The following is a 26,854-nucleotide window of genomic DNA, read 5'->3' on the forward strand; positions in this document are numbered from 1 at the left end:
CTTGTGTGTACGTCCGTATTTGTGTTTTTAAATTTTGTATTTTATGCCATTGTATTGATTTGATTGACTGTTCATTGACCAAACTTTCATGTATTTGAACTTGTATTTTCTTTTTCAGGTGTTTTGTTCTGTGAACAGCAGAGAGTCTTTGGGGCAGAAGTGGACATGAGAGTAAAAGCAGGAGACAGCATCACTCTCTACTGTGACTGTGTCATACCATTAGGATCACTGATTGTTTGGTTGAGAAACTGCTCACATGAGCATCAACCATCTCTGTTAATAGAGACTGAAAACCTGTTCAAGGAGAAGTTTCCACGTTTTAGGTTTGTGCTCAACAGCTCCAGTAACTCATATGATCTACATATTACAAATGTCAGTGTCTCTGATGAGGGAATATACTACTGTGCAAAAAGAGAAAATAAAATAAGTAAAGATGTACACGGCATCATAAATGAAAAATCTGAGTATGAGTATGGAAACTTGACAACTCGTCTATCTGTCTTGGGTGAGAAAACATTTTCACTGTTGTTCATGTTGATTTGTTTTGTGTTAACAAACCCATTTCTTTTATTTTCATTATATTTTTAATATAGTTAGCAAGCACATATATAGTATTTATGCTGACACAATCCTGCAGTCAAACTTCCAAACATCAGAACTGCAGGAAATTGCATCTATTGTGTATAAAATTTTCGGTAACAGTACAATACGGGTGCACTAATGTGCATGAATTAATTCTTAACTAATGCACAGATAATCCTGAGAAAACCATTTATTAATGATTACTTCATCAGCAAATAATAGTCTATCTGATTAATAGATCAAGTAATATATTAACTGCAATTAATTAAATGTGTCATTATTTATTAATTTATTAACAACTTCTAGTATGTACTAATAGGTTAAATGTATGTATTAATTACCACACTGGATCAAAGATATATATTTCAGCTTCCAGTTGTCTTCTTTAATTAATCATTAGCAAATGATTTACAAATCTGTCAATACGTTACATTCTTAGTTAATATTATACATTAACTCATGTGTGGTTTAGTAAGTATGAATGTTTGTTAATACAAGGTTTACAGATTTTTAATTTATATTTTTATTATTTTAGCATTAATAAACAACAAGCAAATTTCGTACCATTCAAATATGATCTGAATGTCAATCCTATTTGCTAGGCATTATGCTTGGCAAATGGAAAATATCTGCAATATTAAATATATTGCTAATGGTAATTTTTTTATTTTAATAGGATGTTAAAATAAAATGTATATATTAATTAAATATATAAAATAAAACATGTATCTTAAATGAATAATGTGAGACTGTTTATAAATGGCTTGTGTTTGATGTAGAGCCAGTGTGTCCTTGTTCTGAGCGGTTCAACACCTCGTCCACACCTCCTGCATCAGACTGTGAGTGTGAACAGACATGTTGAGGTATTGGATTATATATGCACAACAAGAAGAATATTTAAATACAATGTACACTTGCTTGATAGTTTAAAACTATAAATTACATCTTTATAATACATAATACATTACATATTAATATAATATAATATAATATAATATAATATAATATAATATAATATAATATAATATAATATAATATAATATAATATAATAGTGTTTTACATACACTATTATTTCTATTCACAAAGAAGTAAATAGATTAAAAGAATATTTATATATTTTAACAATTCATGTTTTTCCAGGGTGGTGATGAAGTATGTTATGCTTCATTGGCCATGCTCTTATTACTTCAAATGCAATGGTATTAGATGACACTTAAACCTCTGTAAGTATAATCAGGCGTTTGTATTAAAATTCCAGTTGTATTTGAGTTGTATCTGAAATCATTTTAATTTGGCATGCAGTTATAGGCATTGTCAGGTTACAGCGCCACCTTTGGGCAAAAAAAGAAAAGAAAAAAGAACTATGCTAGTATGTTATGTGTATTATTCTTATGCTAAGCTTTGTGACAATAGTCCTATGGCCCTTTAAATAATTTTAAACCAAGCCATGTCCAGAACAGTTAATTATTCTGATGTTGCTGTTTTGATCTCAAGTTTTGTTTTTGTTTTTTTTGACAAAATTGGTTTGGGAACTTGGGTTTTCATGTTAAAACAAGTTGAAAATGTTTACAGAGTGGTCAAATTAGAAGTATTGCGAAAAAAAAAAAATAAATAAATAAAATAATAATAATAATATTAATAAAAAAAAAAATAATTGTAATGTAATTACCTCCTTTACCATTTTTCTATATGCAGTTTTACTGACAAGAATATGTAACATATTTTCTAATTTACTACATTATTTATTTAAGATTTTAGACATTCTTCAGTAAATGATAAATGTGCATTATTTTTCATATCACAAACTGTCCTTACAACTTTAGAATATAGTGATTTTAATTAAGTAGAAATTCAGCACATTGGACAGCTCCAAGAGCTAAAAATGTGAGACATGAATTACTGCATCTTCTATCTTACTTTGACATGTAATGGCTACTTTTTGAAATGAGACTCAGTGACTTACCAAATGCAGCTGACAAGTGCTTTCGATAGAGAAGCCTTTTAAAATGAGACCAAGAGTCTGCAGACTTGAAGAGTTCACCCAAAGATTTGTTGAAAATTGACTCACTTTTTCGTCATCCAAAATGTAGATGAGATTTATACAAATGTAAATGTAGCATGACATCACTTGCTCACCAGTGGATCTCTGCAGTGAATTCGGAGCCGTACAAATGAGGGTTCAAACACCTCAATAAACCACAAGTAATCCGCATGACACCAGTCCATTAATGAACATATTTTAAAGTGAAAAGATGCATGTTTGTTAGAAAAACAATCCACAATAAAGATATTTTTAACGTATGCCTAACTGTTGCTTCTAAAATACAAGACCTTGGTCCATAATATGGGTACATAACCATAAGAAAAAATTTGTCTCAGCTGAATCAGTAGAAAAATGTGCACAGATCAAGCACTGCGTACAAGTGAAAACAGTCCAAAACAGCTCTAAATAAATATTTGTTGCAGGTATTATAAAGGACAAACTCCTCTACATCTTTGATATGCTGAATGTGAGTAAATGTTCGGCAAATTTTCATTTTTGGGTGAACTGTTAAAATATAAGAAAAGGGACTGTCATTGAATGAAAGAAACATCCAGACCAGTTATGTTGGTTATTGCTGAATTAGTGAAAAATGGCAAATATTAAAATGGATAAACTGGAGAACCACAGTATGCCAGACTTTTCATTTAAAAAAAAGAATGAACTCAAATCTTATTTTGATTGCCATAAGAACACACATAAAACTTCACTAGTGCATGAATTAATGCGAGCTAGATGCCTTTGTGCAAATACATAATGATAACCAACACACAAAAGCATACAAAGGCTAAAGGGAAAATTTTTGTTTGGTGAGCAATAATCTACAAGATGTTCATGTTTCAGTTTGATGATGTGCAAAAGCAGCAAATGTGAGCAGGTTGTAAGTGGTCTGAATGGGGCCTGTGGGTTTCCTGTTTTGACCTGTTTGGATGTTGCTGCATCATATCTTATTTTGACCAACTACAGTAAAACAACAAAAAAAGAACCACACAGATTTTACACTATTCCTTCAGTTCAAAGCTCATTAATTTACTCATTGCATGTCAAATGCAAAGCCCATAATATTGGGCTTATCTGCGCACACAAAACATCTTTAATAATATAGAAATCTCTTTAAATAATAGTCTCTGTACATATCTGTCCGATGATGAAATGTCTTACTATTTTCATGGTTACAAAGAGTCAAGTCAAGTCAAATCACTTTTATTGTCACATCACCACAGCATGTGTGCTTTAGTAAGTGAAATTCTTGGAAGTGTGCACCAGAAATTGCAGAAACAATTTACATATAACCATACCAAAGACAAATCGGAGCAAACAAATGTATATTAGGTAATGGATAAGTGGTTAATACTGGTCTCAATCTTCCTGCGTTCATACAATAACCTAATTTACTGCTGAAACCACATGATGTGGGCCGCTTTAGGTAAAACTTTCCACTGACCTGAACCAATCATATGAGAGCATACATCTGCTTTGAGACCCTCACCAGTGTCAGTTATTGACAATCACTCACTAAGAAGGAGAGGCAAAGACTTGCTCTCATCGTACTTATATGTAAGCAAAAATACACTTCTTCAGCTGTTTTTTGAATGGTAGTAGAATTTGAAGAGCTTCATGTAGTTGTTTTGTTCAACTAGAACTGGGCATATGTCTACGTTTCAGCTTTATTCACAACAAGGCCAAACAAAGTAGTTATGCTTTCATTATTGGCGAACTCCCAACTGATCCCAGAGCGCCGCAGCATAAATGGCTGCCCACTGCTCTGGGTGTGTGTTCACGGTGTGTGAGTGTTCACTGCTATTTGTGTGCACTTTGGATGGGTTAAATGCAGAGCACAAATTTAGAGTATGTGTCTCCATACTTGGCATGGCCGGTGGATTCGACAAAGGATCTTGCAGCAACCACATGTGATGACCCTTTCGTCCATGGTGAAAGCTGATGCAGCGATTCAAAGAGCGAAGTTGATGTATTTTCTCAGCGACCAGCACAGATCACCCCTAGGCATAGTGAAGAGGATATCATCCTCTTTTGGATTTGACAACAAAACACACTGCATCTCAACAACATGGCGGAGGCAGCAACATTACTACAGTGAGAATAATAGTTATATCTCTTTGAATAATTAAAGAATATATCTTTGGGTTTACGACTTTAGTTATTGCCACTTTAGGGATCTTATCTATGCATGAAAAGCTTGTAACACAAGAGAAAGGAAAATTTATAAATGCATCATATGACCCCTTTAAAACGTGTCTGTGGTTATCATATAATGCTTTCATTATGCATATAATGCATATTTTGCATATATAATGCTTTTTTTAATAAGCAATAAAGTATGCATGGCTGCAAAACCTGACAAAGTAAAAAATAAATAAAAATACAAATAAAATACATTCTTGCTCATTTTAGTTGCTCTTCAGTAGTAAGATACATTCCTTATTTTCCTTTTTTGTTATCTTTCAGACTGGTGCACAATCGATTCTTAAGGACATTTAAAATAAATTGGAAATCAAGTAGACGTAAATTAAAAGAAGGTTTTCTTTTAAACCCTTCTTCAAAAGCTCTTTACTGTCTTTGTTTAGACTGATGGGGTGATAGATACAGGGGTGATAGATACCCAACATGCCTCCCTGGAAGTGACATCATCGGCCCGAGACGCAACTCACTGATCCAGATACTGTCATGATAAGCAGAAACTTTCGATTGATCCTTTCTTTTTATTCAATAGCATTAAAACATTGATGTTTTCGTTTTATTAACCTTATTAACAAATGTATATTAGCAGCATTGGCTCAAGTTAAAGAAGTTGTTACCATGAACATCTGCTGTTTATTTCTCTCGATGTGCAAACTTTTGCTGTCACATAGCATAATCAAAGCTTTATTGACATGTCAGGCTTTTACAGTATAGGCTATTATTTACAAAACTCTTCAAGGCTGCATTTTCATCTGAACTAATGTAAACAAAGAACGCTTCAGTGCGCTGGCATCCTCCCACAAGTTAAGAGATTTTAAACAAACACTTGCAGTTAACCAAATTAAACAATATACATTTTAATGCTATAAAAGTTTTGCATTGAATAAAAACTATTGAATAAAAAGAAACAATCCACTCGAAAATCTCTGTTCATCAAGGCATGTTGTACACGCCCCCTTCCCTTGACTCCACCCCCATGTCAAAACAGTGCCACAAAGCAAGACGTGTAAAAAAGTGAAGCGCAAAGGGAAAATGGTATCGCAAGCTCAAACTAGACTGACACGCAAAATAAAAGCAGCGTTGCAAATACATTAATAGATATGATATCTATTAAAATATGTATTGCAAAATCATTGCTTTCGCGCTGTTTTCATTTTGCAATTCTTAATTTTTGTTTGCAAAAAGCACATTTATTTTCCTCAATACTTTAATTTTTATTAGCAAAACTTTATTTTCTTTATTTTATTTTTTTGCGTATATATAAGGCATTAAATTGACTACATATCAGTGCTGTAAAAAGGTGTCTGTCTTGGCTCTGCGCCAGCCAGCAAACACAGATTTGAATTTTGGGGGAGTTATTGTTAGCCAGCACCTTGAGCTGAGCTGAAACACAATTTAGACATGTTAAAACAGGAAACCACAAGCTTGTGTTTATATGCACTAGTAACTGAATGGAAAACTTTGTGGTTACAGCCAGAAACAAAAAAATTTCATAACCCAGGTCAACAAACATATTTAAGTCAGTGCATTCTTTCACAACAACACCCTCACACATACAGGAAATTCGTAGATGGAGCGATGAAGTTACAATCATCGTACTTGTCTGTAAGTCCATATTTGTTATTTTAAGGGTATGCTATACTTATGCTAAGCTTTGTGACAACTGACTTAAGTTTTTGGTGATATCATGTTTTTACAATTTCTTCAGGCAAAGTTGCTCATTATACTTGGGTTTTTCATCTTTTTCAACTACTTTTTTGTACATGTAGTTTCCGTGACAAAAATGTTCCGTGTTAGGTAAAATTTGTTAGCCTGAATGCACTGTAAGTCGTTTTGGATAAAATCATATGCTAAATGCATAAATGTAAATGTAAAAACATATAATAGAGTTTCACATTTACTGGAAAATTGGTTTAAGACAACAAGGAAACTAACTGCATATTAGACATTCTTCAGTTGATAAGAAATGTATGCTTTCTTGTCATATCACACACTGACATTGCAATTATAGAAAATAGTGAATTTAATTAGAAAAGTTTTTTTTCACCTTTTGGATATGGAAAACCGGAAATTCAGCACATTGGACAGCTCCAAGTGCTGAAAGGATTAAATAAAGCTCCAAGTCCACTTTGATGAATGACTCGTTTGGACGCATATTTTCCGGGATTTGTGATAACACAAATACTGATGAATGGGACAAGATCTGGTTCAGCTAGAGTAGGCAATAAGTGTTATCACTATGCTAGAGACATGCTAGCTTTCCCAAGGCAGACAAACTTAGAGTGGTTACAATCACCCGGGTTTAAATCTTGTTCAAATTGATTTGTTTTTGATGCCATATTTAAACTTAAGCTTGCAGACGGCTATCTGGTAAGGGGCATGACATTTATTCCCAAACATGCACAAAGTGGAGCCAATCACAACAGACACTGGCCCAGCTGACCAATCCTGGCACATTACGTATTTCAGAAGGCGGGCCTTCATTTGATACAGGAACTATTCCAGCAGTTCATGCCAGAATGGCGAGAGAGGTGTTGCAATAATGTAAAATATATGAAAAATAATGTGTTTTTCGAACAACCTAGTATCAGAGCCTATTCTGGTACACCCCAAAACAAATCAATACTATGAAAAAGAGCATAACAGAACCCCTTTAAACCACATCTGCATTATAACCTCACAGACATAGCAAAAAATCATATTCAGCTCTTATCTGACAATTAAAAAAAAATCACACATTACTGTGTATTTGCCCTTATGAGGTGCATTTGCCACATACTTTATTGGGGATGACCTGTTTCAGAAAATTAAGCATTATAAAATTGACCTTTATTCCTTGAAATGCAGGAATTGCTTTAATGTCTTTATTACTTTGGAACATAATGGTAACTTTACTGAAATTATTAGAAAATATATACTGTATCACCTGTATGTGACTGACAAATGCTGCATCTAGAAAATGCAGTCTTCAAAAAATTATACTTCTCCATTTGTTGTTATTATTATTATTATTTTAAACGTAAATACTAAATGAAAAACAATGCTGTTACTGTGAATATTTTGTAAGGCAGCATCAATTGAAGTGCTTTATACAGATATTTTATGCTTTTACAGGTGTTTTGCTGTTCAGTCAGATTGATTGAGAAAAAATGGAGATGAAAGTCTGACCAGGAGACAACATCACTCTCTTCTGTGATCGCTCTGTAACTTCTGGTTCCCACATTGTATGGTTAAGAAACTGCACTCATGTAAATCATCACTCTTTTTTTATAAATGTCAAAGTTTTTGAATAATATAAAAAACAAGAACAAAAACAAAAAATAAATAAAATACAAAATAAAAAAAGCTTCAGTATTTACAGTGTTGTATCAAATATTATTAAAACATTTAAAATAACTCTAATTTGGTTTAATTTATTGGATTAAAATCAATCAATCAATCAATAAATAATGCATCCTATGTTCATCTCAATAATCCATCCTTCCATCCATCCATACATACATGCTTCAAGCCTTGAATTGGATTTTATTAACATCATTTTGTTTTTTATCAATATGCCCTTTTGTGCCATTAAGTTAAATGCATAAAACATACTGTATAATTGAGGAACAGCAGCTTAATGCAGATCTCAATGTAACTCTAGCACTGAATCACAATTACTTTATTTGTTGTGCAGCACTCAGTTTTCTGGGTTCTTACAGCTATGAAGACAACAGGTATAGCATTAACATGAGTAAAATGGGCATCAATATGCAACAAAATGAAGAGTTGTTGATCAACAGGATGTTACAATGGTTTCTCTCAACTGTTTGCTCGCTCTCTCTCTCTTTCTCTTTCTCTTTCTCTCTCTTCTTGTGGTCAGCTGTAAGTACCTACCTCAAATGTTTCCACAGTACCCTAAAACAGACATTTGTCTGTCTGTTATATATATTTTGCAGAAACTTCATAGCATTAATTCAATTTAGATTTGTCATTAAATGCTCCAGAATCGACTTTTGTTGTGGATTAATTAACAACAAGTCAACTCAACAGGAAATAATTACAATGCAAAGCAAAACAGTCTTCAACTAGTAGCTAATATTCAAAGTCTGTTCTTTCAGGTGCACTCAGAAATGTATCTTTATTAAAAAAATAAAGAAATAAGTAAATCTACATCTAAAGTAGAAGATATGTCTAAACATAAGATAACAGTAATAGCATTTATTTTACATGTTAGTCCCGACACTGTTATTATGATAATATGAGTAATATTAGAATGTTAAATTTGTATATGTATATCTAAATTTCATATTAGTCTGTATATATGCCTTTTGTTTCAGTATAATATATCAAATGATAATTTTATCTTTTTAGGTGGTGTATATATGGAACTAACAGTAATTTATGTGAGAATTTGGCTATTGTAAGTTTGTCAATTGCAAAGATTCAGTTACATATCATGTGTTATGATAATTATTAAAGAAAACAGTGATCAAGATGTATATCCATGAAGGCTATTAAACATTATAAAGTGGTCTTTAGGGGCCACAGAATGTAAGAAGTGGTTTGTTGTTTAATGTGTGAATTCATTCTTGTTGTGTGCACAGGTTACATTTCCAGTAAAGAGAGTCCAGCATCTCTTGAAGTTCTAGTAGTTCTTTAGAAGTGTTCTAACAACTAAAAAGTGTCCAGTGGTATTTGTGATTGGTATTATTTTTGCTAACGATATGTTTAAGGAGTAAGGTAAGCTCTTCTCTCAGAAAGAAGCACAGGAAACCACACCTTGTGAATACATGTGTGCATTTTAAAGTGCAATATCTGAGCTGCTTGCATAGAGCCCACAAGTGTAATGGAACACACACACACACACACACACACATTCCAAAAAATTCCATCCCTTAAGTTTATCAAAAATCTTTAGCAGAAATATGTCCCACCACAGCTAATCAAATAAGAGCGGACATCCGCACTGAAGACCCTCACCTTTATCAGTCACTGAGATGGAACGAGCAGGAGTTACAGTCATCATACATGTGTGTACGGCCATATTTGTGTTTTTAAATTAGATATTTTATGTATTGTATTGATTAGATTTTCAGTCCTCTTTCATGTATTTTAACTTGTATTTTCTTTTGCATGTGTTTTGTTTCAGCAGAGAGCCTTACCCACAAACCATTTCATCAGGCAATTATACAGAAATACTTTGATGACAGACTTTGCTTGGACATTTCAGAATGATCATATAACAACATATCATATGCGGATCAATATCGGTCCGCTGGTTAGTTAGGATTTACCATCCTGGCCTGGTCTTCAATGGCAGGGCAGAGACAGCATTTGCTTGAGCAGACTGATATAGGTATATATCGTAAACATTGCATGCTGCATTACAAGATGCAACAGGGGCTTTTTGATGCAACAGGATGTAAGAAGTGGTTTTCTTGTGTGAATTCAGTGTTAGCTATTCACAGAGTCCAGCCTTCTCTTTTTTTTCTAAGGTAACGTTTAAACCACAAATGTTTCCAGTGGTCTTTGTGATTGTCCTCTTGCAAATATTTACTTCTTTTTTGGTCATTTTAACAATCTGTACATAAATTAGTTTATTTTACAGGTCTTTTTTTTTTTGACAAGTTCACATTTTTTTTTATATTGATTTATTTTTTAATTAATTAAAATTATGTATTTTAAATTGAGTAAATATATAAAATAAATATAATTTTTATTGGAGCATTCAAAATCCATGATAATCTAATTATTATATATTAATAATTATAATAATTTTATATATTATCATACACACATTACATATTGCTAAATTAAACTGACATACAATGAAAAACATAAAAGATTATATTAAGAACAATAAGGATTGCAATCTCATTAATATAAAGACATGACAATGTTTGTTTCTGCAGAACCGTGTAATTTTCCTCAAATACATTGAACATAGCAGCATGTTTAATTATGGCTGTCATCATGCTGTTCACTGTCTCTGGTGCTGAAACTCTTTAATTCTATTTACATATTTTCTTCACTCATAATTCAGTCTACTGCTGCAAAGAATTTAAGGCTGGATTTCTCTGAAGTGGAGTGAGTTCTTCTACCATTTCTGGGAGCTGAAACACAATTTAGATAAGCTAAAACAGAAAACCACAAGCTTATGATTACGCACACTAGTAAGTGAATGGAACACTTTGTGGTTACAGCCAGAAACAAAAATAAGTTTCTAACAACAATAAACATCTTCAAGTAAATGCCTTATTATACAAATAAACAAAACACAGGTACATTAATTCTTGGAGGTTTAGAAACCAATGAAAAAATAGCCATGTAGCTGGAATATGCAATACAGGAAACCCATAATGACGATCAGCACTTTAGGTCATCTCCATCGTCACATTAAACATAATAATATTGTCAAAAAATTTAATAAATAAATATATAATAAATAATAAAATAAAAAAAAGATCATGTTTGAATGTATGGCTTCTCTGCCTCTTTTAAAGTTTTACACAGTTGTATTTAAAAAAATGAGCACTTTAACATATTGAAACCTATACAAACTATTTAACTTTCTGTTACATTGAAATGTGTCGTAATTCAAAATGAAGTTGCCAAAGAAGTTATTTAATTGGTGGAGAAAACCTAAAAGAGCTTTTTACTTGTTTAAAAAAAAAAAAAAAAACCTCCCCTCCCACCACTATGAACCAGACCATTCACACTAAAGGTCCTCATCCTGATCTGTCACTGAGATGGAGCGAGCAAGAGTTACATTCATCATACTTGTGTGTATGTCCCTATTTGTGTTTTTAATTTTTACATTTTATGCCATTGTATTGATTCGATTGATAGTCCTCTTTCATGTATTTGAACTTGTATCTTCTTTTGCAGGTGTTTTGTTCTGTGAACAGCAGAGAGTCTTTGGAGCAGAAGTGGTCAGAGTTAAAGCAGGAGACAGCATCACTCTCTACTGTGACTGTGTCATACCATTAGGATCACTGATTGTTTGGTTGAGAAACTGCTCACATGAGCATCAACCATCTCTGTTAATAGAGACTGAAAACCTGTTCCAGGAGACATTTCCACGTTTTAGTTTCGTGCTCAACAGCTCCAGTAACTCCTATGATCTACACATTACAAACGTCAGTGTCTCTGATGAGGGAATATACTACTGTGCGAAAACAGAAAATAAAATAAGTGAAGATGTAAACGGCATCATAAATAAAAAATCTGAGTACGTGTATGGAAACTTGACAACTCGTCTATCTGTCTTGGGTGAGAAAAATTTTCACTGTTGTTCATGTTGATTAGTTTTTTGTTAAAGAACTTCTTTCTTTTATTTTCATAATATTTTTAATATAGTTAATGAAAAGTCTTGCACATATACCGTACTTATGCTGACACAATCCTGCAGTCAAACTTAGAACTGCAGGAAACTGCATCTATTAGGTATAAAAATGTTATGGCATAACATTACATTATGGGTGCACTAATGTGCATGAATTAATTCTTAACTAATGCACAGATAATCCTGAGTTAAAACCATTCATTAATGATAACTACATCAGCAAATAATAAAGAGTCTATTTGATTCATAGATCAAGTAGTATATACATTGCTATTAATTAAATGGATCATTGTGAATTAATTCTTTAACAACATTTTTTATTGTAATAGGATGTTAAAATAAAATGTATATATTAATTAAATATATAAAATAAAACATGTATCTTAAATGAATTGTGAGACTGTTTAAAAATGGCTTATGTTTGATGTAGAGCCAGTGTGTCCTGGTTCTGAGCGGTTCAACACCTCCTCCACACCTCCTGCATCAGACTGTGTGCTCTGCTGGACGCTGCTGTTCAGTGTGTGTCCAGTGTGTGTTCTCCTCTTCTCCATCTGTGTGTACTGCACCTGTCAGAGGAAAACTACAGGTGATCTTTCACTCCTGAACTCAATTACATTACAGCTATAATGTGCCAGATATTATTATAGCTCTAGATTTGCTTTCATGTATCACATAAAAATGGAAAAACATCACAGTCAGAGTAATGAAAACTTTATATAATGCCTTTGATCAGTCAATTGAGCTTATGAAGTACAATTTTAAATCTCACTTAATTTGTTCTGAACCAAGTTGACTCTTACGTTATTTTATTTTCCTTTAGATTCTGTCGCTGAAACACAAACTGAGAACAGATATGTTGAGGTATTGTATTTTACACTTGAAATGTACACTTGCTTGATAGTTTAAAGTTATATAAATTATATCTATATAATATATTACCTAATACATGATATATAATATAATATAATATAATATAATATAATATAATATAATATAATATAATATAATATAATATAATATAATATAATATAATATAATATAATATAATATAATATAATATGTGTTTTAAATACACTATTATTTATATTTACAAAGAAGAAAACAGATTAAAAAAAATATTAATATATTTAAAAAATGCATGTTTTCCAGGGTGGTGGTGAATTATGTTATGCTTCATTGGACATGCCTTCCATACGGCGGAAAAAGCTGAAGAAAAAAACAGTTCAGCGTTCAGACTTCAGTGTTTATTCTGAGGTCCGAGCCAACAGAACATAAAAGAAATGTTGTTCAGTAGTAATTTGCACCGGATGGTTTTAAGAATAATGAGACAAATTATATTCTTTGTGGCATTTTCTCCTATGGCATCCAATTTGGTTTTATTCCCCCAAACAGAAACCTTTATTTTTATTAGTGTATTGATGGTTTTGTTGATGTTTTATGTATCACAAGTTATGTCCTAGACAAAGAACATACTATTTAATGAATTATCAGAATGTTTATGCTTAAATAAAAATAAGAAGTGTTCTTACATTTGACTTAATTTGATTTTTTAAAATTAACATTAACGTTACAGTGTAAATGTATTAGTGTGATATAATGAACAGCATTGTTGTTTTTTCAACTTGATTCACCTAACAAATGGTTACTAGGCAGTGGTTAATTTAATATGTTTGCATTTAGCCTCAGCAATGTTTTTTTTTTCTTTGTACTGATGACTCAGGTTGTACTGTTCAAGAAAATGAAGGTGAGAGTACACACCCCAAATATTTCCACTTGAGCATGCAACAGTGAACATCATGAACATCAAGTGTTTGTGTTTAATCTGGTGTGGCTGCATGCTGGACATGTGCATGAAAGTGTGAAAACAGACAAAAACAGAAAGAAGCATGTTGAAAAAAGTTAACTGCAAGGTGTTAATAAATGTAAGTGTACTGTATATACTTCCTCAATCAGATAATCAGGAAATTATTCAGATACTACTACTACAAAAAGAAAAGAAAGAAAGAAAGAAAAAGAAAATAGAAAAAAAAAACCCAGACCACAGATGGTATTAAATGACACTTAAACCTCTGAGTCCATAACCATACGAATTTTTTTTTGCTCAGCTGAATCAGTAAAGAAATTTGCACAGATCAAGCACTGCGTACAAGTGAAAACAGTCAAATATAATATGTGTATTTAAAACACATATTTGTTGAATAATTGAAAAATGCCAAATATTAAAACTGTTTAAATGATAAACTGCAGAACTACCGTATGCCAGACTTAAAAAAAACAAAAAAAACAAAACAGTTCTTAACAAAAAAAAAATATTTAAGAGATTAATCTTAAAATTAACTCAAACCTTATTTTGATAGCCATAAGGAAACTTCCCTAGAGCATGAATTAATGTGAGCTAGATGCCTTCGAGCAAATACATAATAATAACCGACACACGAACGCAAACAAAGGCTGAAGGGAATTTTTTTTGTTTGGTGAGCAATAATCTACAAGATGTTCATGCTTCAGTTTGATGACGTGTATGTCAAAGTTGTGGAGATGATTGTGGACTTCAGGAGACCCCCCCCTTCACTCTCACTCCACTCACCATCATGGAGAGTATTTTGAATGTCATGTGGAGTCATTCAGCTTCCTGGGCACAACCATCTCTCAGGATCTGAAGTGAGACACTGATAAAGACTCCATTGTGAAAATTTCAACCTGCCATAGGCACAGATGACACAGGTTTACTCAACTATTGTTCAGTTGGTTCTGTGCTCTGCTATAACTTTCTGGTTTGAGTCAGTCAACAAATCAGATTTAAGAAGTCCGCAACGGACAACGGAGTTATGAAATGGGCAGGTAATATCATCAAAGACCCCTCTAACCCCAGACACAACCTGTTTGCTCTTCTCCCCTCAGGCAGACGCTAATCTGTGCACTAGAACATCTAGTCATAATTCCCCCCCCCCCCATGCCATTTCCAGCTTAAACAGGTAACATGCAGTATGACTCATTACCTGTGTTACGTAACTAATTTCCTTAAATCATTCTACATCTTAAATTATTGCCTTTCTCAAGTAGTATGTAAATACATATGCATATCTCCTTATTTAAACAGTTCTAAATAGAGTAAAATTGCAAAAATCTGTACAGAAATCAACACTGTTAAAAATCGCTGTAAAAAAACGGCCAAATTTCGACAGTAACATACTGTTTTTCAGTAAAACAGTGCATTCTGTGTAATATTCATCGTTTTCGAGAAGGTAGCCTGCTGCTATATATCGTAAATTAACAACGTTCAAAGTCGACACTCAGCGGCTGTGTTTCAAATCACACCCTACACCCTCATTCACTATTCCACATGAGTTTACTAATATAGTCCACCTGACAGAGAGAATGAAAACTAATTAGTGAATTCAGACAATGATCAACAGCTGCTGTTAACGAGTAGAATCACTGAAGAAAAAAGAAACAAGACAAACACAAGAAATACAACGGACTTCAGCCACAGCTTTAGATGAAATCAACTGAAGATTTAAACAATCAACAAACAGCTTTATCAACTTCACTCATTACTTACCAGACTGACTTTATTTCTATCAGATCAGAGATCAGAGATCAAAAAATCTTATTGAGAATTACAGAGATTTAGATGATAATGTTACTGTTTCGTCTGACGTCACCATTGTGGAGATCAGTGTTTGCTTTAGTTGGGCTCCTGACCCTTGACTTTTGTACTTCAACTTTTGTTTCATTGTTATATTTGTATCTTTATGATACATCTGTTACAGCAATATTAATCTTCATGGTCAAGTGACTATGACGGTTTCTGTCAAGCACGATCTACTAGACTGACTTGTTGCTATAATAGTCAATTCATAATTTGGTGTTGAAATATATGAGTGAATAACACTTTTCTTTTGTTTGTTTCTTCAATTTTATAAGATTGAACGGTAATGTGATTATCTGGATATGGATTTAATGAAATTTTGAGCTTTAAATATTTTGGGCAGCAGTCCTCACAACACTGAAAGAGAGACATCAACAATCAGCATATTAATCTCAACAATGGTGACAATCAAAAGGTTTATGATGCAATGCATGCTGGGTACCAGCACAGGATAAAACTCATCCATGACTCCCAGCATGCATTGGGGCATGAATAAATTATGCCCCTGAATTGTTCACTTATTTTCTTGAATTCTTATGTGCTTATAATTTTGCATTTGTTTTAAGTTTTAGTAGCATGTGTTGTGATGTTCAGAACTGATCTGTTCATTTTGTGGATTGTCACCATTGTTGTGATTCATACGCTGATTCTTGATGTTTCTGTCTAAATTTCAGCAAAGGTTTTTTTTTTTATTATGAGTGAAATTTTCTTAACAGTCTTTTATAACTTATGGCTCAGAAGTGTTCATTCTTATGCTGTAATATCAATATTCAATAAGAGAAGAGACACGGGATTAGATCAGAAATAATAGTGTTTGTTCTTGTCAATATATAAACAACAATATCAGATTTTTTTTTCTTCTGTGTACTTTTGTTTTGCTATAACAAGTCCCAAAGACGCATTGTTACAGCATGTTAAAAAAAACCTTAGTTGTTGAAAAGTCATGTTCAAGAGCCCAACTAAAGTAAACACTGATCTCCATCATGGTAGTGAAAAAAACACCTAAACCTATTTAACTCTCCATAAGTTCTTCTGTAGACATCTGACAGAAATAAAGTCAGTCTGGTTAGTAATGTGAATCTGGTGAAGCTGTTTTAGTAGTTGTTTAATCAGATCTTGAGAGATTTGATGTATTCTTTTATTCAGTTGATTTCATCTAAGGCTGTGGCTGAAGTCATTTGTAGATCTTGTGTTTCTCTTTCCTTCAGTGATTCTGCAGGTGTTTATACTAATGCTCAATCATCAATTAATCACTGAATTATCTCATTAACTTCACTGATTCAGTGTTACTCTAACACTCTGTAGTGTGCACACATTATAAGTGTTCATTTAAAACTGAGGATTTTCTTGTGGGGTTTAAAGTGTTAAAGATTTAAGATGAAGAAAAAACAGCATGAAACATAATTTAACAGTAATAAACTGTAATTAATTTACAGGAAACAAACTGTAGAAAAACAGTTATTTACTGGCGCCCCTGCTGCCAGTAAATAACTGTTTTTCAACTGTTTCTTGCCGTGAATTAATGGTTGCCAGCAAAAAAAGTGTTTTTCTACAGTTTGTTGCCGTCAAGTCAAGGAAAAACAGTAATATACTGTAAAATGTAAACGTCAGATTTACCAAATGAAAAAAAAGTTAATTTAACTAAAATATTTGTGAACATCCATAGAAAAAAAACTAGGCAAAGTCATACACTGATAATGAGAGTAAATACTGAACTTGACTGTATTAATGTGTGTTTGCACAAGAGAGATAGTTTAGTTTAATGTAGTTTTGTTGTTCACCATTGTGCTGGAGAGTAGAGCCTTTGCTTCAGTCAATGATGAGCCACAAATTCTGATTTTCTGCTGCTTTATGTAAAGGCAGTAAATGTGGAGTCGCTGATACAGTGATGATCTCTGCGTTAAGTACTTCAGCATATACATGTGTGGTATAGCTGACAATGAGCTGCATTGATTTGAGTAAAAGTCATGTATTTAGTTACTTTATTATTGCACATTAAGTGTTTGCATCGTTATATTAAGAAATATTCCTTCTCAGTGGACTCAAATGAAATAAGTTCATAGTGCTAACATCGTAGGAATGCTAGTTTTAAAAACTTGAACTGTTTGAAGCAGTGGGAGTGGAGTTAATTTCCATGGTAGAATTTACGGTAAAATACTGTTAAAAAATAAGAGTGGTAAATTAATGGTTAAGAGCTGTAAATTAACAGTACTTTACTGGCGCCCCTGCTGCCAGAAAATTACTGTTATTTAACGGCAATTTTTTTTACAGTGAATCTACTGTTCCAGATTCAGACACATTATTTATTGCTAAGTCTTACTATTTGTTTCTTTTTTTCATTCTGTTTTATGACAGATGTGTACAGTATGTATGCATGTATTCATGAATGTGCTAGGAGCAAAAAAAAGAAATAAAAAAATTAAATTAAAAAACACACACAAAAAAACCCTGCAACAAATTCCTTGTGTGTTTGCGAGCACCCGGTGAATAAAGCTAATTCTGTTTCTGATTCTCTGACTTCCTGTTCTGATCCCTCTGCACCTCACTGTGTGCTCTGCTGGACGCTGCTGTTCAGTGTGTGTCTGGTGTGTGTTCTCCTCTCTTCACTTCTTTCCTCTGTCTGTTTGTTCTGCTTCTGTTGTTGCAAAGTTCATCATTCTGAAAAGTGAGGTGTACGCTGATTGGCCAGCTATCTAGTGTGTTGTGACTGGCTGAATACTTCATGTGTTTGATGGAAATGTTACGCCCTCTTACCATACTGTGATGCCGTCTCTCAGCATGACTAGACAAAACCAATAAAACCCATTACAAATGAGGCATTTGTTTCACCCAGTAAGGGCCATATTTACTGATTATGATGGCTTACACAGTGTTTTTATGCATTACGTTGTGTATTGTGCCACATAAACATAAAACCATGTCTGCATTTGTGATCAAATAAACGACAAACAAGCCTGCACAACACTGCTTAAAACCCGTGTTTGAAGAATCAGTGGCAAATTCTTTAAATCTACAAAATGAAGGCTGTGAGTCAGAACCACCAGATTGTCCTTGCAAAGTTTATAAAAACATGCTTTGAACACAGACGCATTGTAGGCTGTTGGTCCAGGAAACAGCCCTCCAAAAAAAAAAAAGAACTGCACACATCTGAATATTTGGGTTGAATATTTCTGGAATAGTGTTGTAAATACAACTTAACCACTGATGTCTAACTGTGTCCTCTTTTGGAAGGCCAAACAATAGTCTCGCTTTCACATCGCAACACACAGCATCACACACGGCGGGCAAGAGTGATGAATGTCTGGAGGACTTGTGTTTGGCGTGGTAGGTGGATTTGACAAAGGAGCTTGCTCAAACACATTTGATGATCCCAGGCTGGACTCCACTTTGTCCACGGTGAGAGCTGATCCGGAGATCCAAAGCATGAAGTTAATGTATTTTCTCAGCGACCAGCACAGATCAGCTCTAGGCATGAAAAAGAGGATATCCTCTTTTAGAAGGCCAAACAAAGTAGTTTCGCTTTCACAACAAATCAAACAGCGTCTTCAAACATGGCGGCAGCAGCAACAATACTACAGCGAGAACAAAAGTTATATCTCTGTGAATAAATAAAGAATATCTCTTTGGGTTTGAGACTTTAGTCTTTGCAACTCAAGGGATATTATCTATGCACGGACAACTTGTAACACTCCAAAGAAAGAGAAAATGTTTTAACTGCATCATATGACCCCTTTAAAATGTGTGTCTGTGATGATCATATAATGCTTTCATTAGGTATATAATGCGTATTTTTCATATATAATGCTTTTTTATAAGCAGTAAAGTATGCATGGCTGCAAAACCTGAGTAAAAATTTTGAGTGCTGTCTCCAAAAAATAAAATAAAATAAAAACTACATTCCTGCTCATTTTAGTTGCTCATAAGTAGTAAGATACATTCCTTATTTTCCTTTTTTTGTTATCATTCGCACTGGTGCATAATTGATTCTTAAGTACATTTAAAATAAATTTGAAATCAAGTAGACGTAAATTAAAAAAAAAAGGTTTTCTTTTAAACCCTATTTCCAAATGTCTTTGTTTACACTCAAAGATAGGTCTTGTCTCATTCTCATGTAAAAAGATAACCATCTTTACCACAAATGTTTCCATTCAGTTCACTGATTGTGTGCATATGAGAGAGATGTAGAGAGGACAGAGGTTGGTTTGTGTCTGGAAATGCTTTTGTGGCGAATGCAATGTCTGCAAAGGCTTGATTTGCAACTGCAGACTTCATAAATACCCTTTGATGGATGAGTATGTATCAATTACAGCACAGTGGACAGCACACAGTGCTGAACGATTGAACAACATCTGCTTTATTGTATATGTTGTGCTTCCTGTTTGTTTGAAGACGTGTTAAGAGAAGAGACATCTTTATTAGGATCTCACAGACATATTTAACAATTTACACCACATGTTCAGATTTTAATATTATTTTTAATCATTTTCAAATATTTGCAAACCTCAGGCAAATATAATCACTGGACTAGGATTTTAGACCCACAGGTTTATCAACTAATTAACTAATGGTCACTGAGTAAATTTAATGTAGGCTGTAATTTATTCTTGAGGAGGTATTCTAAAAAAGGGAAAAATTTGCTATGGTTTCAGCCTTTACTATAATTTTCTGTCCAGCACAAGATTTATCATAACAAGAATTGGCCATATTCACGGCTCTTTGCTCTCCTTTAATTAAAAAAAAAAAAAAACAGTTCTTTATGCACTCCTATAAATCTATTTGATCCATAAGGACCAGTAAGTCTTGCTAACTGTTACGATCTCCAGCTGGAGTGCCCATGAACTCCACCAGAGGGCACTTCACCCCTGACTCTTGCCATTCTACCCTGGACTACATATACCGTGATCCTTTGCACGGATCAGCATCTATTGCAAACACCTGTATCTATCACCCAATTAGTCTCACCCCAGTCTCAGTCTCACTGTATCTATCACCCCCCCCCCTTTGTCCCTTTGTTGTAGTTAATATCTTTGCCTGATTTCCTGATCGTCCTTATTGTCTTAAGTTTTCTTTCCTAATTGTTTGGACTGACTACCTTGTTTATGACCTTATGCCTGTTTATGGGCTATGGCTTTGGATTACCCCTGAAATATATTGAATTTGGATCCTCAAACTTTGTGTCCCTGTGCAGATTGTGACTTTAACATTGCACTTATATTTTGTAGTTGGACATGATTTATTGATCTTCACTTATATTTAGTTAAATTACACCGTGTTACACAAAAGACTGTCTCATATGTTTCTGTCTCATAATTTAACATAGCTAATTTAATCTTGATGGGCATCTGTCAGTGTCAGTTTAACCATAGAGCATTAGCAGAAATTGTTTGAGCAAGTACTTCTTTCCTTCAAATATATGCACTATAACCTACACTCAAAACCACACAAAGGTAATGGAAACGTGTGCTTTGTGACCAATGATCAACTAAGAGATTGGAAGAGAGAGTCTCATGATGTGTTGCAAATGAAATGTGAGCGGTCTGAATGAAAAACTTGTGGGTTTCCTGTTCCTTGATGTTTCGATGTTGAACTGAACCTATTACAATAAAACAAAGAACCTCATTAATTTTGCATGTAAACTTTGATTAAGAATATTAGACATTCATGACAGGCATGAACTGGACAATTGCACGTGAAATGTAAAGCATAAAATGTCTCAAATAAGGACATCTGCATGTCTGAAATAAATATATTGTTGAAGATAATTTAAAGTAATCTTGAGCAAAAAAGTTTTTAAGGTGACTGCGTAAAACTTCTCATACTTCTTACATACAAACAGTAAATCAGTTTACTGCCAGCCCCTCATGATGCAGGCCATTTTAGGTAAAACTTTCCAGTGATGTTTACCAATCAGATGAAAGCTTACGTCTGCATTGAGACCCTCACCAGTGTCAGTTATTCACAATCACTCACTGAGATGGAGAGGTCAAGAGTTGCTCTCATTGTGCTTATGTGTAAGAAAAAAAAGAAAAATTCAGTCGTTTTTAAGAGCTTTTTTAATAACAGTGTCACCACTGTGAATATTTTGTAGAAATATTTTTGAATATATTGTACAACTTGAAGTGTTAAAGTTGTTTTGTTCTTTTACAGTTTTACTCTTACATCAGACAAGAATCTATGGAGAAGAAGTTGAGATGAAAGTCAGACCAGGAGACAACATCACTCTCTACTGTGATCGCTCTCTAACTTCTGGTCTAGGCATTTTATGGATAAGAAACTGCTCTCATGAAAATCAACCCTCTCTCATAATAGATTTTAGGCAATGGGAACTGAAGATATTTCAGCGTTTCAGCTCTATCTACAACCGCTACAGTAATTCTAATGATCTACATATTTCCAACATCAGTGACTCTGATCTGGGACTGTACTACTGTGCAGAACTAGAGAGAAGGGTAAACAAAGATGACAAAGGCATCATCTCCTCATCAGAAGTGTACTATTATGGAAACCGAACAACTCGTCTCTCTCTAGAAGGTAAGAAAACAGTTCTGTAATTCTAAAAAACTTTAACTTCCTCTGTGAAAAATCAAGATGAATAGAACAAAAATATGTTTATTAACATTCATTGATACATTTGTGTTAATCTAGAACAAGTGACTTCCTGTTCTGAACCCTCCGCTCCTCCTGACTGTGTGCTCTGCTGGACGCTGCTGTTCAGTGTGTGTCCGGTGTGTGTTCTCCTCTCTTCACTCCTGTCCTCCGTCTGTGTGTTCTGCTTCTGTCGGGCTCAAACTACAGGTAAACCATTCACTCTTCATTTCTTTGACATCTTTTTTCCTACATTGTTTTTTTTTTGCACTTAAAAAATGGCAACCTAAAAATAAGTAAGTATAAGAAATATGAATTTAAGGGAAGCTGTATTACAATTATAGAGCAATATTTATGTATTTAGATTGCACTGACATTTTTATGTATATATATATATATTAATGTGTGCTGAAGTACCTTTGTTCAGACCTGCATTATTTTCTCAATTTACTTGCATCTATTCATATTTAGGTTCTGATTGGAGTGCAGAGATGCTCACAGCGGATGTTAATAAGGTATCTATATTATTATTTGTTTTCTGTAAATTTTCAAACTTTCCCTAGTGAAAAATAAATATGCTAAAATGTAATTGAAATACATTTATTTCCAGCTAAGTATACTACAGATACATTTACATATTTATGCACTAAATAAAAATACCCTGCAATTGTACTTTTGGTATAGTAAACTGGTATACACAAAATCTGCAAAATGTTATGCTTGATGCATTTTAATTGTGCGAAAGTAGAACTGAAGTCCAAATAAAGATATAATGAAGTATATTTGATTGAGTTAAAGTGGAACTATTGCAACTATTCTTAAGGTACACTTTAAATATCTTGGATTTAAAGACAGATATTATTCAGAAATCATACAGTCCTTATAATAGTGAAATTAAAAAAAAAAACATTTTAGGCTTAATATTGAGTATGCATTGTGCAGAAGTATTACTCCAAATAGAATGTAATTAGAATTTGTATATCAATAAGTCTCGAGCGATATGTCAGTAAATATGTTCATAGATTTGAACTATACTTAGTATGAAATAAATGTATTTTAAATATATTTTACTAAGGTTGTCATGCATTTCCTATTCATTTCAGTGGGATCCTATGGAGAATCATCAGTGTGAGATGAGTAAGACTGGAAAGATCTGCCTTCACACTGAAGTCTCTTATAGACTATTGACCTCTGCCTATCCCTATGCCAAGATGTGATCCTGCCTGCTCAAACTTCTACATACTACTGCAAAATTATTGCCTACTATTGATCACTCTTTTTGTACTTAGCAAATTCATGTTTTTCTCAAGCATGCTTTTAAACTACAAAACCAGTCTTAAGTGTTAATTTTTCTAAATTGATATTTATAAAGCATCTGAAATAAAATTAATAAGCTTTCCACTGTTGTATGGTTTATTAGGAACAGACATTATTTGGGCTGAGATACAACTATTTGAAAATCTGGAATCTGAGGGTGCAAAAAAAAAAAAAAAAAAGTACTGGGAAAATCACCTTTAAAGATATCCAAATGAAGTTTTAGCAATGCATATTTCTTATAAAAAATTAAGTTTTGATATATTTTTACAGTAGGAAATTTACTAAATATCTTCATGGAACATGATCTTAACATCCTAATGATTTTGACAAAAGAAAAATCTATATTTTTGACCAATACAATGTTTTTTTTTGGTTATTGCTAAAAAATATACCCCATTGTCTTAAGACTGGTTTTGTGGTCCAGGGTCACATTTAGTATGCACGCACAAACATGAAACAAACTTGAAACACATAGAATTATCATCTTCATCTTCATAGAATTGCACATTTACATATGTAATTACCCATAATGCAAAACATATTCACAAAAGGTAAATCACTTTTAAAAATGCTGAAAGTTGAAATAAAATATGAGCAAAATAGAAAAAGGTTTTCAGTTTTAGTTTTGTTATTAAATGTTATCTGCGCATTTTCTGATTTGACATTTTTTTTTCATTATAAAATAACAATAATTATATTTTTTGACTGAGAGAAGACTTCATATAATAACTAGGTGTTTATTAGCAAAGGCAAGTCACCTTTATTTATATAACACTACAATTCAGATTGTTTAAAGGCAGCTTCACAGTAATAAACATAACAGAATCAATAAAGCAAACTTCTTCAAATATGAGACAAAGTTCAACTCAATCTCATGAATATGCATTTCTGTACCATGAGTTTCTATTTCTATTTGACACTATTTATACGCAGAAATTGACTTTGGTGTGTATATGATAAGCAATGGTTAGGATTAGGGGTATGGGGATAGGTGTGTATTATACTGTATGTACTACACCAAAACTGCATATCATATGCACACCAAAGTCAATTTATAAATAGCATCCGAAATAGAAACCGAAAATCAGGCTATTGCATTTTCATGAGACAGGGCTCAAAAAGTTAGTGACAGCAACTTAATGAAGATCTCAGTGTGCGATTTGCAGTTTGTAATCTCTTTGTTTCTCATAGCAGGAACCCTGAACAACAGGACTAATCAAACAATAATTCATTGAAATAATTATATTTATTAAATTTTTTAAAGAATAAAGAAATCTACATGAAGAAATACAGAAATGTATAGTACTTTTAGAAATACAAAATATGCTTAAGCAGTCATATCAATAGCTTAAAACAACATCAGCATCAAAAGAACCATTTCGGCCCCTTTCCCACATATCAAAATTCATATGGAGCCACAAAACCTATATGATCACAAAACCATCAAATTTGATTTGCTGTTTTATATTCAGTAAAGCTTCAGGACAGGGGAGTATCAATCATTTCAGAAGGGGGGGGGGGGGTCACATATATCAAATGTAATAATAATAATAATAATAATAACATTGAATCAGTTATAAAAATTATATTTGTCAAATTGATTTTTTTTATGTCTTTAAATTTTCCATTTTTATTACAGAATAAGGCAGATAATATATTTTGTTACTTCTGTAGCTACTGTAATAAATACCATGTCACTTAGCACTGTATCATTCATATACTTTATTTATTACCTGGAGAAGACACACAAATGTTGTTGCAATCGTTTATTGTATTCACGTTTTATTATTCATGGTTTATGCTTGTTATTCAGCTTAGCTACAGCAATCGCTGGATGCCTTTAGGTGCATCTCAATCAGCACCCTAGCTCCCGAGCAAATTAATCAGTATATCGTGTACACAGATTTGGTCACTGGTAAGTTTCCTGACTCACTGCACATTGGGACAGTGATCACTCAAATTCCAGTGACATGATTACGTTCAACTTCAACGGACCACATAGTAGAACATCACTGAATAAACGACAGACCGATCCAATTTTTATATTGTTTTGTATTATCATTCAACACATCATTCTGTTACATGTTCTTATAGCCGAACATGTAACATTATAGCCGAATATTAATTATAAATCTTAATTAGATTTGTTAAATTCCTGTCTAGCTACGTGTTTTTTTTTGTTGAAATATACTAAAAAAAAGGCCTGTCTTTTCAATTCTTCTATCATATGTCTTTATATTTATAGAGTTGGCTGATGTGGTTTGTCAGAAATGTGACATTATTCCCAGTAAGGGAGCATAGTGAGTGCCGATGCTCCATAGTTTTTGAGGTGCATTGTGGGATTTATATGGGAGCAAACGTTCCAGTGCACTGGAAGGATTTTGCGATTAAGAGACAGCCCTTAAAATTGCTGGCCCCTTTAAAGCCCCTGGCCTAAAAGCTTTTTTACTTCATATCTAATGGGCCACATGGGGGCAGAAATATTGAGATTAGTAGTTGGTCCCAATACCCACACATGTCTACTTGCATGACATATTTACTGTTTTTGGCCCAAGCCTTCAAGTGGGTATGAAAACTGCAAGTGTGCTTTAAATAAATATTTAGATTTTCAATACTTTAATCGCAACTTCTAAATGTCTGCCAGTAGTCCTGGTTAACATATGGCATAATTTAATTCTGGTGCTTCTAATTAAGTGATAAAAATCAGTTACAAAATGATTTACAAAACTAAATGCCCTTCACATCACAATAATAGCATCTTAGGCTATTATTATTATCATCATCATTATTGATAGATATGCTTCTGACAATAAGGTAAGTTTTCTTCTCACCAAAGAGGGCTGGTAAGAAGTATAGGAAACCACAACCTTGCAAATATGTATATGCATTATTATTTGTGTGTAAACTAGGGCCTGCATAGAGTGCACTGCTGTAATGGAATGATTGGTGGTTTTGACACCTCTTCAGAACCCAGAGCTTAACACATCTTAAGCAAGTTTATTCTTGTTCAATCACAAGTAAATAATTTACATATTTAGAGACCAATATACATGCTAGTTACATAACTACAATACACAATGATACCCCACACTTTGTGTCAATCAAATAAGAGCTGACATCTGCTCTGAAGACCCTCACATTTATTAGTCA

General features: G+C 33.2%; 2 protein-coding genes across 2 annotated transcripts; both read left to right on the plus strand.

Annotated features, from left to right (window-relative positions):
• Positions 1–10,196: 10,196 nt before the first annotated feature.
• Positions 10,197–13,559, plus strand: LOC113107567 (uncharacterized). The gene is made up of 5 exons (XM_026270212.1): positions 10,197–10,227; positions 11,694–12,077; positions 12,581–12,736; positions 12,971–13,011; positions 13,300–13,559. The coding sequence occupies exons 1-5, from the start codon at positions 10,197–10,199 to the stop codon at positions 13,423–13,425; spliced, it is 738 nt and encodes a 245-aa protein (XP_026125997.1). The 3' UTR covers positions 13,426–13,559.
• A 5,540-nt stretch (positions 13,560–19,099) lies between these two features.
• LOC113107642 (uncharacterized) lies at positions 19,100–23,604 on the plus strand. The gene is made up of 6 exons (XM_026270330.1): positions 19,100–19,198; positions 21,714–21,813; positions 21,950–22,333; positions 22,448–22,597; positions 22,859–22,902; positions 23,491–23,604. Exons 1-6 carry the CDS (start codon positions 19,100–19,102, stop codon positions 23,602–23,604), a joined length of 891 nt encoding a protein of 296 aa, XP_026126115.1.
• Positions 23,605–26,854: the final 3,250 nt, after the last annotated feature.

Source organism: Carassius auratus, chromosome 1 (assembly GCF_003368295.1).
Source record: "Carassius auratus strain Wakin chromosome 1, ASM336829v1, whole genome shotgun sequence".
NCBI classification, from domain to species: domain Eukaryota; kingdom Metazoa; phylum Chordata; class Actinopteri; order Cypriniformes; family Cyprinidae; genus Carassius; species Carassius auratus.